We start from the raw sequence: 13238 nt of genomic DNA, 5'->3' as shown, positions 1-13238 counted from the left end.
TCATGAACTACTTGAACTTTTTCAACTGCAAAGGACTGGCTTATTCTCACTTCCTCAGTTTTAGGTCCTTCTTATTTCTCATGCTGAGCAAACAATTAAAAAAAAAAGTGAATCAAAATGAAAGCGATAGGTCAGGGGTTTTTTTGGTCACCTTTCAGGTTTAGCTGCATGGGATGTGTCTCTGCGTTTATACAGAATGCATCCACACACATTTCCTGCTGCTAGGCCTCTCCTAAAGCTGAGTGGCTTTTTTGCTCTTCTAAACCAAATCGTGTACCAGTAATCCACAATTTAGTGAACTTGAAATGACAGAGTTAATTTCCAGGCCAGTACATTTTGGTTGAGCACCACAAAAGACTTGTTTCTTAATTTCCTCTGAAGTCAATGGATTCTGAGGCAAGGTAAGTATGTTCAATGATAAAATGGCTGTGGCTGGTGACAAGCAGCTGTTTCCAAAATGACCAACTGTGTACACGTATATATTCTGTGTCGTTCTTCAGAAATTGCCTTTGTGGTCCAGCAGGGACTTCTGGCAAGTGAAGTGCAGGAAGCCTGAAGGAAAGCGTAAATCTGACTTGTTGAGGTGATGCTACTCCTTGTTACCTATGTTCTGGGATCTCACTTGTTGATACTTTCTAGTGTTTAGAATTTGGGAACCTGCTTTGCCAGGTGTTTTCCAAGAGTGCACAGAGTTCATATGGATTGGCAGTGGCAGACATCACTGGACATGGCTTTTGAACTGCTTTTACACGGTAGTTACCTACAACGCGCCCTTTCACGTAGATTGCCAAGAGAATAGTATGCTTTTCATTGTCTTTCCTAGACTGGGTGCTGGGAAAACGCTTTCGTAAGATGCTTTCTTTTCTAGGAAAATAATTATTAAGTAGTTTGACACGAGTCAAATGTAGCCTTTCATTAGCTTCCAATTTGTTATGTAGAAAACATGCCTTTGTCACTTTTGCTCTGTGCTTAACGAGAAAGTAAATGGCACATACTCAAAGCAGTCTGTGGGATGGAGGAACAGAAAATGTAACAGAAATGTTCATGTGCTCTGATTTATTTCATGACTGGCTTATATGGTGCGACAGAAGTATTGCTTGCCTTCATCTCCTGTAGAGATTAACATAATCAGCCCAAGCTCAGCCGTGCTCCCTTGTAAGGACAGGCAGGAGAGACTTTGACAGGATTCCATGGTAGTGGCAGTGCTCCAGGCAGCCCTGGCTCTCTTTCCGCTTGGGCTAAGATTTGTTTTCTACCCTTTTCTAAATCTGAAAGGAAATCATGCCTTTGGAGGATATGGATCCATCTACTGCATCTTCTTGGGGGGGGGGGAAGTGCTTTTCCCAGGTTTTGAAGTGCTCTCTGTGGGGAGAACAATACAGGGGAGGAGTTGATGTACCCTACTCTTTAATATCAGTGCAGCTGGAGAAACATGTTGGAATAACTTTTCCATCTGTTTCTTAGCATTTTGTCCCTACAATAGCAGTACTTGGGGTAAATATCCAGTGTAGCACAAGTTGGATACTGCTGTTTGACAATGTTTTGCTGTCTGTCTCATGGTTGAGCAGCTCTATTGGAAATGTGTCTCATGCTTGAGTGACTGTACTGGAAATTTTGGTATATGACGCCATTGGCTTTAGCTTCCTTAAGCATGAGTCTCAAGGCTTGAAAAAAAAAACATAGAAAAAGTTATTTGTACAATAAGTACAAACAACAAACTTGCAAGCCTAATATGTCATCTAAGGGACTTAGTTTCTAATTTAGACGAAAGTGTTGGGTACTACCAGTGAATTCCTAATAGTTCCCCTCATCTTGAAAAACTGTGCTTGAAAATCTCAGGTAAACTGACTTGTAAACTTGCTATGTTACATGTAATAAAACCCCTCCTGATTATCATGTGGAAAACTCAAAATTGCAAAAGACACCCTAAGCTTTGGTGGACAGCCTTGGTGCTGTTCCGTAATTGCAGTACTTGAATACGGAACCGTGTTTTCATGTAGCTTTTTAATGTTGGGAGTTGCACTTCTTTATTATTTGCAGTCCAGAGCACTCAGGATCTTAGTCCTGATTGTGCTGTGGTGTCAGGGTAAAAAGCTTTTAGAAGAAATTGGTCTTAAATAATGGTGAGATCCTACGTAAAAAAAAATACTGGGATTTTGGGGTTTGCTAGTGAATGCAGAGGCCTCTACTCTTGGAAGCTGTTACTGTTAATGACTTGGAAATACACTGGATACTTAAGTGTATTTTCAAGTAGTTACTAGTGGCACTATCTGTCCGTGATGCCACTTTTTTCTTCATGTGGATTTTCAAAAAGCGAGTCTTTGTTTTTAATTGCTTAGTGGCAATGGGTAAGAAGTTGTATGTCCGTTTTATAAATTTAATGTATTGGATTCTTGAATCGAGAAGCTATTTGTTATCAGAAGAGCTTTGTTCAGTGTTAGTGGTGCAAATCCCTGAAAAAATGTGAAAAACTTGCTGTTTTGTTGCTGTTAGTAACAAAATCCTGTCAATTCTGAAGACTCGTACTTCTTGGCAGTAGAAGTAACTTGTTGCTATCTAAAACAATTCTCACGGAATTTTTATTACCTTTTTTGAGAAAAAAACTTTAAAATCATTCTTGTGACTATATTCATCATGGAAAAATAGTGAATAGAGAGCGTTGTTCTTCTGTACGCATAAATCTTTCATTTTCCTGAAACTGAAGTTTTTCTTTTAATTGATATGCAAAAAAGAAGCCTATGGGCTGTGCGAGTGTTTGCATTATAAAACTGCATAATGATGCACGAATTCTTAAGTAGTGCTAAATTCTTGTTTAGTTGCATATTTCGAATATCTGTTTGACGTGTGATTGCTTGTGGTGGAATGTTTGCTGCAGAAAGCGAGCTAGAGATCTCTGACGGGAGATTGCACAACTGGAGAAGCTTCTCCAAGTTGATATTCTTCTGGAGTTGTGTACAGCTTTCCACTTTTTTTTCAAGCTATGGGTTGCTTGTAACAACTAAGGAAGCAATATAGTTTGACAAATTACTAGTTTAGTTTCTACAAAATGTTTTTAGTGTAATTTTTTGGTTCCCTTCTTTTTTTGCAATTCTGTCATGGCTACATCTCATTTCTAATTGAAAGGCTGTTTTGATGTACTCTGGAGTTTTAGGGAAGAATGTCCCTTTTGGTCAAAGGGTAATAGAGATTTTGCTTAGTGTTTCCAGATTTCTCAAAAAATCATAATATCTTTCTTGGAAAGTTATTTCATTAATTGGTTGCCCTCTGCTTTAAAAGAGAAAAAAAAAAAAAAAGTACTCAGTCAGAATTGTCTAGCCCCTATCTCTAGTCACTGTTCTTTTTTGTTAGATTTTTGTGGTCTAGATGCTATTTTTAGTAATAGAGTTTTTTTTTTTTCTTAGCTACAGCATGTTGCAGAGTATTTTCAGAAGCATATTTGTTGAACAGGTTTAATCTCCAGAGATAGCTGTCAAGGCTGTAGATGGAATTTGCCTTTTTATCATTTTATACATCTTTTTAGTTGATACAGTTTTATTTGCAGCAAGTATGATCCAGGTCAGACAACAACAGGTCGACATGGCTGATGAGGGATGGTTGCTTTGGAGAAAAACTAGTTACATATCCATCAAGGAAACTGCAAACTTTACTAGTTACGATTTTTTTTTAAAAGCAGAAAGAACATTTTTCAGACAAGGGATGTCTCATTGCAAAATGAAATAACCTAACTTGACTTCAGAGCAATCACATTTCACTTCTGTTGCTCCTTTCCCTGGACTGCTTCCAAACATCTATTGTACCTATTTCTGCATAAATTTTACTGAAATTTATGGATGATTTTTGGTGCATATATTCATTTTCACTAAAGATGTTGCTCTCTCATCTTAGAGCTCTTCTTAAAGATGTAATGTTAAATGGAATTAAATATAATGCTCAATTCAAACTGTAAAATACCAATGTACCAAATTTAAGCTTGGTTATAAAGACTGTTAACCACAGTACAGTTTCCTAGTGCAGTGAAATGAGTGCTGTAATAGCGTTATAGGTTTTAGCTGGAGGGGGCGACGACCTTATGTCTGAAATGTATCTTGAGATAATATGCGTGTTCTGTAATTATAGGCATCAAATAGTGAGTGGTCTGAACTGGTGCGACTGAGAACAGAACTATGGATCCAAGATCTGCATCTAGTCAATGGACGAGGGGCTCTGACTGGAGAAACTGCCACTTGCTTTCAGTCAAAACAGCTAGAGCCCTAAATGCTACGTGCCTTTGAAAGAGCGTTACAGCTATGCTGACCTCTCTGTAGACTCGTGCCTGTGGTTTTCTTCAGCCATAATAAGGGTGTTAATGAGACCGAGATGTCTGATGTTAGCAAGTGTGTATTTTTATATATTATTTATATAATATTCTCTATGTATCTGCATGTATATAATATATAATTATATGTATTCCATACTATATTCTATATATATTTATCTAATATATTTCTCATACATTTCTGAGCATACAGACTCATGCAGTAAGTGTATACCATGGAAACTTGTCAGCAAAAATATTGGAATAGCTGGCGTTTGAGCAGTATGTAAGTACATGGACTCGTATATAACCACATAGAGGTGCGATATGGATTGCAATGCATGTGGAAAAACTTTAAAAGGCTGAAGTGAAAATAACCCTTACTGCTTTCAATCCCTTGGACTTGAGGTTTCAAGATCATATTACTGAGATTAAGTCTTTACCGAGATTTTAAGTCTTAGCTCTTCAATGAGTTTAACTTTTCTTTATGTGTAGGCTGTCCTTAACCTCAGTGTGTGAAAGCTCTCTCGGAGTATTGCAAGACACGAAGCAGTAACCAGCTCTGCGGTACTGTAGCTGGCAGCAGCAGTGCGATGTATCAAGTGCCTCGTACTCAGGCTCCTGTCAGTTTGTATACTCTGCCTGCTCTAACAACGTAATGAAAATTCTTCAGTGAAGTGTTTTAATTCTGTGTACATTCACTTGTCTGCTTTGAAGATGAAGCACTATATTACAGTTTTGTGTTCTCTGGGCAGCAAAATAAATGAACGTGGTTAACTTACAACTATACAATCTCTAGCGTACTTGACTAGGGATAGAGAAATGTAGTCCTGCCGGCCTGAAAGTTGGTTCAAGCTGTTCTTGTCTGAAATTAGTGGGTTGTATGGCTCTATTCAGAACTTGTTCTCAAGTAGATGTACACTTGCTCACTAAAAAAAAAAAAAAAAAAAAGGGTGGGAGAGGGAATAACGTTGGACATGAGAAGGAAGTTGTGTGTTTTTTCTTATCAGTGAAGTAGGGTGTTTTCTAAAACAGTATCAAATAGAGCCCAAAGTTTTTTCTGATGAGAGCTGAAGAAACATCAAGCAGCATGAGCTAAGCTTTGTAATGTCTGCCTACTTATCACTTGCATTAGTGGTAGGGAGTTAAGGATATTTTTAAGATGATTAATTTCGGAAACTACCTTCATGCAAACCAAAAGCATAGCTGTAGCCTTGAGAAAGAAGGAAGGAATTTTTGGTGTTGGAGAAATGGAATCACTAGGTTGGAAGGGACCTCTTGATTGTATCATGGACATAATAGAATGAGTCTAGAGAAGGGCCACCAGGATGATCAGAGGGATGGAGCACCACTCCTATGAAGAAAGGATGAGAGAGCTGGGGATGTTCAGCTTGGAGAAGAGAAAGCTCCGGGGAGGCCTTATAGCAGCCTTCCAGTACCTAAAGGGGACCTACAGGAAAGCTGTGGAGGGACTCTTTGTAAGGGGCTGTAATGATGGGAGAAAGAGTAATGGCTTAACACTGAAAGAGGGCAGATTAGATTGGTCATCAGGAAGAAATTCTTCACTCAGAGGGTGGTGAGGCACTGGCACAGGCTGCCCAGAGAAGCTGTGGCTGCCCCATCCCTGGAGGTGTTCAAGGCCAGGCTGGATGGGACTCTGGGCAACCTGGTGTGGTGGGAGGTGTCCCTGACAATGGCAGGGGGCTGGAACTGGGTGATCTTTAAGGTCCGTTCCAACCCAAACCACTTTGTGATCACCTAGTTCAATGCATTTGCTCAAACAGGTTCAGCTAGAGCAGACTGCCCAGGGCCATGTTCAGATAGATTGGGAATATTTCCATGGAGGGAAAAGCCTACGTCCTCTCTGGGCATTCTGTTCCAGTATTTGACCATTAACATCTTTTTAGAGTTTTATTGTATTCAGAGAGAATCTTGTTTTTTAACTTGTGCCTGTTGTCTTTTTCATCTGTTGGTAGAAAACACTGAGAAGAGTATGTCCTCTTCTTCATTCCCTTCTGTTTCATACGCGTGGACAAGATCTGTGAGCCTTTTCTTCTCGGGCTCCCTCAGCCTCCTGTAACAGTCCCTGAATCATCTTCACGGCCTTTGGCTGGATTTGCTCTCTTATACTGGTGTCCCAGTGCTGGGCCCAGCACTCCAGCAGTCTGAGGAGAGAAGTCTTGCCTCTCTTGTCCTGCTGGCATTGCTCTGCGTCATGCAGCCCAGGGCGCTGTGAGGGCACACGGCTGGCTTGTGGCCATTTCATTGTCCCCTGAGGTCCTTGTTGGCAGACCTGCTGTGCAGCTGGTCAGCACCCAGCGTGTGCTGGTGCCAGGGCCTCTTCCTCCCCAGCTGCAGGGCTTGCCATTTACATGTGGTGAAGTCCACGAGATTCTTCTTTGCCAATTTTTCCAGCCAGTTTTTCCAGGTCCCTCAGACAATTCAAAGATCAGATCATTCAATTCAGAGAAACTTCCAAATTTTTTTTAATGCAGTTGAGGTACCAATTCTCATGCGAGTTGGAAAGTAGGATATAAAACCGTCTTATACGACTGAAATAGGCTACTTCTGTTGATAATTTACCACAGAGATCATGCATGTGTGATGGGGCATTGCAACGAGTTGCGATGAACGCTTGAAAATGAAGTTCAGCCAGGTTTGTTGATTTAAAGCAGGGGAGGAAGCTTTAGTACTATAGAAATAAACAGGAAAATAGTTACAATACAGGGAACTAAACCAGGGATACTTAGAGTTGTAGCCCTTAAGACTTACTGTGCTCTCGCCAAAAAAGGAAAAGTAGCAAAGACTTGAAGCTTGGAAAGCTGCCAGGCAGTCCAAGGAATGCAACTTTTGTATGCTGATAACACCCATTGAGTGTTTCTCGGTTCTTTGAATGATAGATAAATAGTAAAATAAACAGTTGTCTCCCTAGCAGAGTTTCAGATGGATTTAGTACATTTTTCTTCATCATATGCTTTCACTACATGATGGTATGTCATAATGAAATGCGTATTAAGTAAGAAAAATAAAAACAAAGTAGAGCCTGTAACTGTATCCTGATCATGTAGGCCATATGTGCTTGCCTTTATATCACTTACAGGTCCTAAGATAATAAATTTTGCCACATTGGAGTTGCTTGGTAGAGTATATTTTGAAACATCCTAACACTACATTTCACTATAAAATTGCATTAGTGCTAATTTCTTACATCTGAATAAAACTGATACTATATATATTGTAATGAGTTTTGCCATTAGGAACGTACTTACAGAGTGAGGCGGTCCAGTGCAGTCATGGTAGGACTGACAGCTTGATGCATGAAAACTCTGGGGATAGGTGCAGACGAAAATGTGGGAATAATGCCAGTTGACATGCAACTGCTTAAGGAATTGAAGAAAACCTACAAATTTTAAAGCAATCTCATGAAAAGAGGTTAGCATAACAGTCTGTGGAATTTACTGCTAATAAATTGTGTAATTACGTTACCGGTAACTTCCATGTTATTGCATTCCAGATGTATAGAAAAACAGAAGGGAAAATTAAGGAAAAAGCTACAGCAGAAACCGTTCTGCTCACCTCTTCATGAAGAAGCTTACAGGAGCTCCCACAGTGGAGTCCTTCTGGTGTTCTAGGAAAGGGTTTTATATAAATTCTTACAAATAGTAAGGCTGTTGAGACTGGTTGATATTTATCCACCTTTTTTTTGATCTGTCAGTGTCTCGTTAGGGCACGTAGTGTTTTTGCTTGTGTATAACCTTACTGTTTATCTACATTACTGCTTAAAACTGTTCTTACAACACTAGAATAGTTGGTAAGCATATAGCATATTTGTTGTTCTTTCTCTGTAGAAAAAAGAAGGGGGAAATAAGCGACCTAAAGTGGTGAACGTCGAGATGAGAAAATCAATGATCAAAGAAAAAAATAACGTTTGTTGGTGCCTGGGTGATTAAAAGTAGTAGGTGATACTCAATACAGGAGAGAAACTGATATTTGTGTGGATGTGTTGTTGAGTGTTGAACTAGCTCTGATTTATAGTACCCAGTTTTGTGAAAGAGTCACTTTAGCATAGAGGGATCATCAAAATTACCCAAATAGCTCAGGTAATAACTTACAAAAAGCATAAAGTGGAAATTGAAGACAAAACAAGGCATTGGGTGAAGGTGAGAATTGGAATATCTCTTATACAAGCATAACTAGAAAAGATAAAGCCAAGGGAAAAGTGATGGAGGTGTGTAAAATGGTGTCATGAAGCATCTAGACAAAGTTATAGTTACTTTGGTGACTGAAGCATGGCAAGCTCAGAATGAGGTATGCTTTCACATAACCTGTAGATACATAGATACAATGTAAATGCAAGACACTTAAGCAGGTACAGAAAATGATTAGAAAAAAGGGCTGAAAAAAGTTCTCATGGGAGCTACTAAGTACAGCACTGCAATTTTGTACTCTCAAATACATCAGATGTATTCCAATGTGCGGGACTTTTTCATATACTTCTTCTTAGACGTACTAATCCTCATCTTTGGAGACAGTACTTGAGTCCTTGCTGACCTTTCATTTCACTCTGTGTGTCTGTTCTTTTGAAATTGTAGGGTAGTGATGAACAAAACCAATGCAGATACGTGGAAATGTTGGTTTGGTATGGAAGAGCTCTCTGTACATTGTAGTGGCTTTCTAGTAATTTCTAGTAATTTCAGGATAAAATGAGGTATTTTAAATTATGAAGCTATTGATAGTTTCATTAAACAAATGTGATGAAGAACAGATTGTATATTAGGCCATGAAACTGAGTGAAGGATGTTAGGAAGGAAGCATTTTCCCCTTATTTAATCACCTCTGAAATAGTGTTACCAGAGAGGATGGAAGTGGAAATCATGTGTTTGCTTTTTTAAGCTAATGTATTCTAGTCTAACTATTAACATAAAAAGAAAACGTCCGTCTGTAAACCTCAAAGCTAAACAGGAAAATTGCTTTGTAATGACTGAATAAAGTAGGGCTTAAAGTAAGCTGAAAATACCTCTAAGCTACAGGACATGTTTCTAAGAAATGCTGGTGTTCTGTATTTCAAGAAGGTACATATTAAAACAGATTTTTTTTTCCCATTTGCGTGTTTTCAATGTCATAAAAATATGTTAATGATTTAAATAAAGCACGTTAAATTATTGGATGTATGGCTACCAGTTATGATGTCTCGGTATACTGTCCTGTAAGTTCTTTTTACTTTAAAAGGTAGGAGGATATAGCTACTGTAGGTCTTGAGGGAAAGCTAGCCCTTCCTGTCGGTATCAGGAAAGAAGTCAGACGGTAAGCTGAAAGATTGAACGAGATGGGAAGAAGAAAGCTGAGAGATGGGTTCTCCCTGCAGCCATCAACAGCAATGGTTGTGCCTCCTTTCAGAAGCAGATGAATTCCTTCAGTTCAAGTTTGGGAGCGAAATTTGAGAGTTAAGGATTTACAAATCTAAATATTGTAGCTCTCCCTCCACCCCCTTTATTTTTTTAAGAAAGATTTGAACCAGAGCAGTTTCTTCTCTGGGTATTGTAGCAAAGGGGAGCTTGCTGTTGAAGAGACTGTTTTGAGTAAGAAATTCATGGCCTGCAGCTCCCCGAGATGGTGTTTGTGTGATTCTTGAAGTGTGATTTGAAATGCGTGTGAGATCATTAAATAGTTGGAATTTGTATTTCAAAGTTTATTTTTAAGTGTTTTACTTGAAAAAGTTCACATCTAAGACACAAAGGGGAATCTTTCCATGGTTAATTCTAAATTAAACGGTACCGAAAAGTTGCTTTCGCCTGTTACAAATGAATTTGTGTGCATCTCTATTGTAGGGTTTTTTTAAAAGACACAACAGCAACAAGCCTGACAATGAAACTGTAGCACTGGCTGCACTTACTGATTTTTTTCTTGGTAGGCTTAACATTTCGGAAAGTTATGATAGAAATTAATATTGATGTTAAAGATGTGTAAATATTCCCATTAGCCCTAGCTTGTTGCATTCGGTTTTTAAAATTTTTCCTTTCCTGAAGGAGAAAAAAAAAAAAAAAAAAAAAAAAAAAAACAAGACTAGACGGCAGCTTCTGGAACAAACCTTGAAGCGAAGCAAGCAGCTCTACTGCCCCAGAGCACAGCAGGATTGTGAGAATCATGTTTTGCTTCTGCTTGCTGTGTGGAAGAGTTTTGTGTCAGCTGTGACCCCAGGCAAATGGATCGAGGCCCCAGATCTGCAGGTTTACAGGCAAAATGTCCCCCGATTGGGGCAGTCCATCCCCAGCACTTGTTTGTGCTCCAAAGTGGCAGGAGGTGGCCCAGCGGCCCTGTGGATGTCCCATGCTCCTCTCAGCGTGGTGGCCTTTGTCCTGCAGCCGTGGTTCCTCCGTTGAAGTTACCAAAGAAGGGAGATGCTTTAGTGGATTTTCTGGACGTTTACTGTGTATCTTTGGAAAAGGCATCCTTTAGGAGGTTAAAAGGATTTCTTGCCAAGTTGCGTTTACCCGGCATAGCTTTATTTCCACATCTGTCTTGAGTCCAAGTTGTTGTTGGCCTCTTACTCTTGTTTATATTGCGGACGCATTAAGTAGTTAGTCCATTATGTTTTTTCCGTTGTCGTTTGCTTTCCTTTTTTTGTCATCGGTGTAAGTTCAAAATGATGATGCTTTAATACGCTCAGGATGCAGAAGTGGACTTGAAGTGCTGTGAAAATATTGTGATGCTTCCCTTTGTCATTTTCCTTGTGACATTTCTAAGGGTTCAAGCTAAGGCACTGTATGGAGAGCTGACTTCACAGAGGAATGTTTTAATGAAGTTAAATAGAATAACATCGAGCCTTTAAAGCAGTTGTGATTATTGTTGTACTTTTAATTTTTTGCTCTTGGTTTCAAATTCTAGCTTGATTTGACTTCAGGCATAGTCTCTCAAGTGAAGTAGTAGTTAGGACTGATGGATCAGCTTTCAAGCCCGTGTTACATGATTTTATAAAAATCGATTTTATAAAACAGTCAAACCTAGATCTACTCAGATCGGACCTGATCAGATCAGGGATGTCTGGTCTAACACCTCACTCCCAACGGGTCAGTAATAGATAGCATGGACACGTTTGTTTGTTTTTTGTGTTTTTTTTTTTTTGGTCATAGGGTTATATTCAGTGAAAAATCAGTGAATTCACATGTGTATGCAGCATTAAGTTTTTGGTTTATAACTCTGTTATCGTAATTGCTATTATTAAAAAAGAAAAGGGGGGGAAGGGAGTTGACTCAATTATTAACATAATTGTTCTTTTTGCCTGTTGCCACCTAACATTCAGGTGCCTCTTGTGTGATATGTAGAGACTTCTTAACATTGATGACCTTCATTAGAACTGCTATTTGTGGTTTTCCTATTTGGAAAAAATACTACTTCACATGTAAATGTGGGGCTTCTAAGGTTAATTATAATTCATAGAAGTGTATTTGTTCTGAGAGAGATGAAGATTAAGTTTTGAAGAGCTCAGTGGAAGAAGAGTGATAGCTGTTTCATCTGTCCTTTAGATATATGTAACTCCTAATTGAATCTTTAAATATGAATGATTTCATTTGTTTGGAAAATTGATGGGGACAAACATTTTTATCTTCTCATTGACTGGTAGAAACTTTCTTTCTTTCTAATTGTTTTTAATTATTAATTATTAATTGTTTTTCCAAACACTTAACTTTGCCTTCTTCCTCCCCTCTTCTAGGATGGATTAGATGCTTTGGTATATGACTTGGATTTTCCTGCCTTAAGAAAAAACAAGAACATTGATAACTTCTTAAACAGGTGTAAGTATTTAATGTTTCGGTTTCTAACTAACAGACTATAAATACCAACTGAAATAAGAGATTCTAGCCTTTTTGAAAGGCTGTTAGAGAATTTGTGTGCATTAAGTTTTTGGATTTAAATTGCTTTAGGAGTCATATTTATTTCCCAGTCAGTACTCACACAGTTACTTAAAGAAATCTGCTCCCCAGCAACTGAGTGCCCAAGTTAATATAAATGGGGTTGCTTTCAGTGGCACAGTGGTTCGGTTAACAGTAAAATGCTGTAACATATCTGTAGTGTCAAGAAGTCATTTTGAAATGTTCACTGACAGATTGGAATGTGTGTTTTGTGGCATTTTTAGTATAAAAGTTCTGTTTTCATTATCGCATGAGAATACTGCATAGCTGCTTATATTTACTTGTGCATGCCACTGATGTGTTTGTAGAACTATTCTTTTTTCCCCCTTTTTAAACATACATAAAGTTATGTTAAGTCACCATGGTATTTTTCATGATCTTAAAAAAAAAAAAAAAAGATAAATCAACAGGTGCAAAACCATCTTTTGGGCTTTATTGTGTAGACAGCAAAAAGAATACTTAAAGTGGTAAACCATAGTGTCAGCAGGTCTTCTGTTACCTGATTTTTGCAACTGGACGATAACCACTGTGCTATTTCACTTTTTTATTAGTTCTGATTCCTGTTTTTTTGTGAAAGAATTTCCAAAACCACATACAGCTAGTTTTACTCTTCAGCCATAACTAATTTTAAAATTAGGAAGGAAATCATGTTATTTTTATCGTTTTACTCCGTATTTTTCCACTACAAGTTTTCCTGCAGATTCTCATCTCTAAGGATATTTGTAATGAATAAAGTTGATTCTTATAATAGAAGCCATATTTCCATAATTTTCATATTCATAAAACAAAAATGAAGCAAAGAAAAACACTTTAAAGTTTTTTTTACAGACTACTGTCAAATTCTGGAAATAATGGCAGATTTGTTTGCTAGTTCCAGACTTGCTGCTGCTTGTGGATTGAATGGCAATTCTTGAAATTAAATTAACTTTTATTAGATTTTTACAAGCTTAAACATTGTAATTAAATGTAATAAATGTGGCAAATATGAAGTAATTTTATTAAAATAATCTAATTTTTCTCTTTGCTTCATTGAA

The 13238-nt window shown here is 38.1% G+C and overlaps 1 protein-coding gene across 2 annotated transcripts in view; it reads left to right on the top strand.

Annotated features, from left to right (window-relative positions):
* ROCK1 (Rho associated coiled-coil containing protein kinase 1) overlaps window positions 1–13238 on the top strand; it is an 87123-nt gene that overhangs the window by 15450 nt on the left and 58435 nt on the right. For both annotated transcript variants that reach the window (XM_084281828.1, XM_084281827.1), the window contains exon 3: window positions 12006–12087. In XM_084281828.1, coding sequence (XP_084137954.1) covers window positions 12006–12087 — 82 coding nt within the window. The remainder of the gene's footprint in view (window positions 1–12005; window positions 12088–13238) is intronic.

Source organism: Netta rufina (genome assembly GCF_964035555.1).
Source record: "Netta rufina genome assembly, chromosome: 2".
NCBI classification, from domain to species: domain Eukaryota; kingdom Metazoa; phylum Chordata; class Aves; order Anseriformes; family Anatidae; genus Netta; species Netta rufina.
Note: the sequence above shows the minus strand (reverse complement) of the source record. Positions and strands in the feature narration are given on the sequence as shown.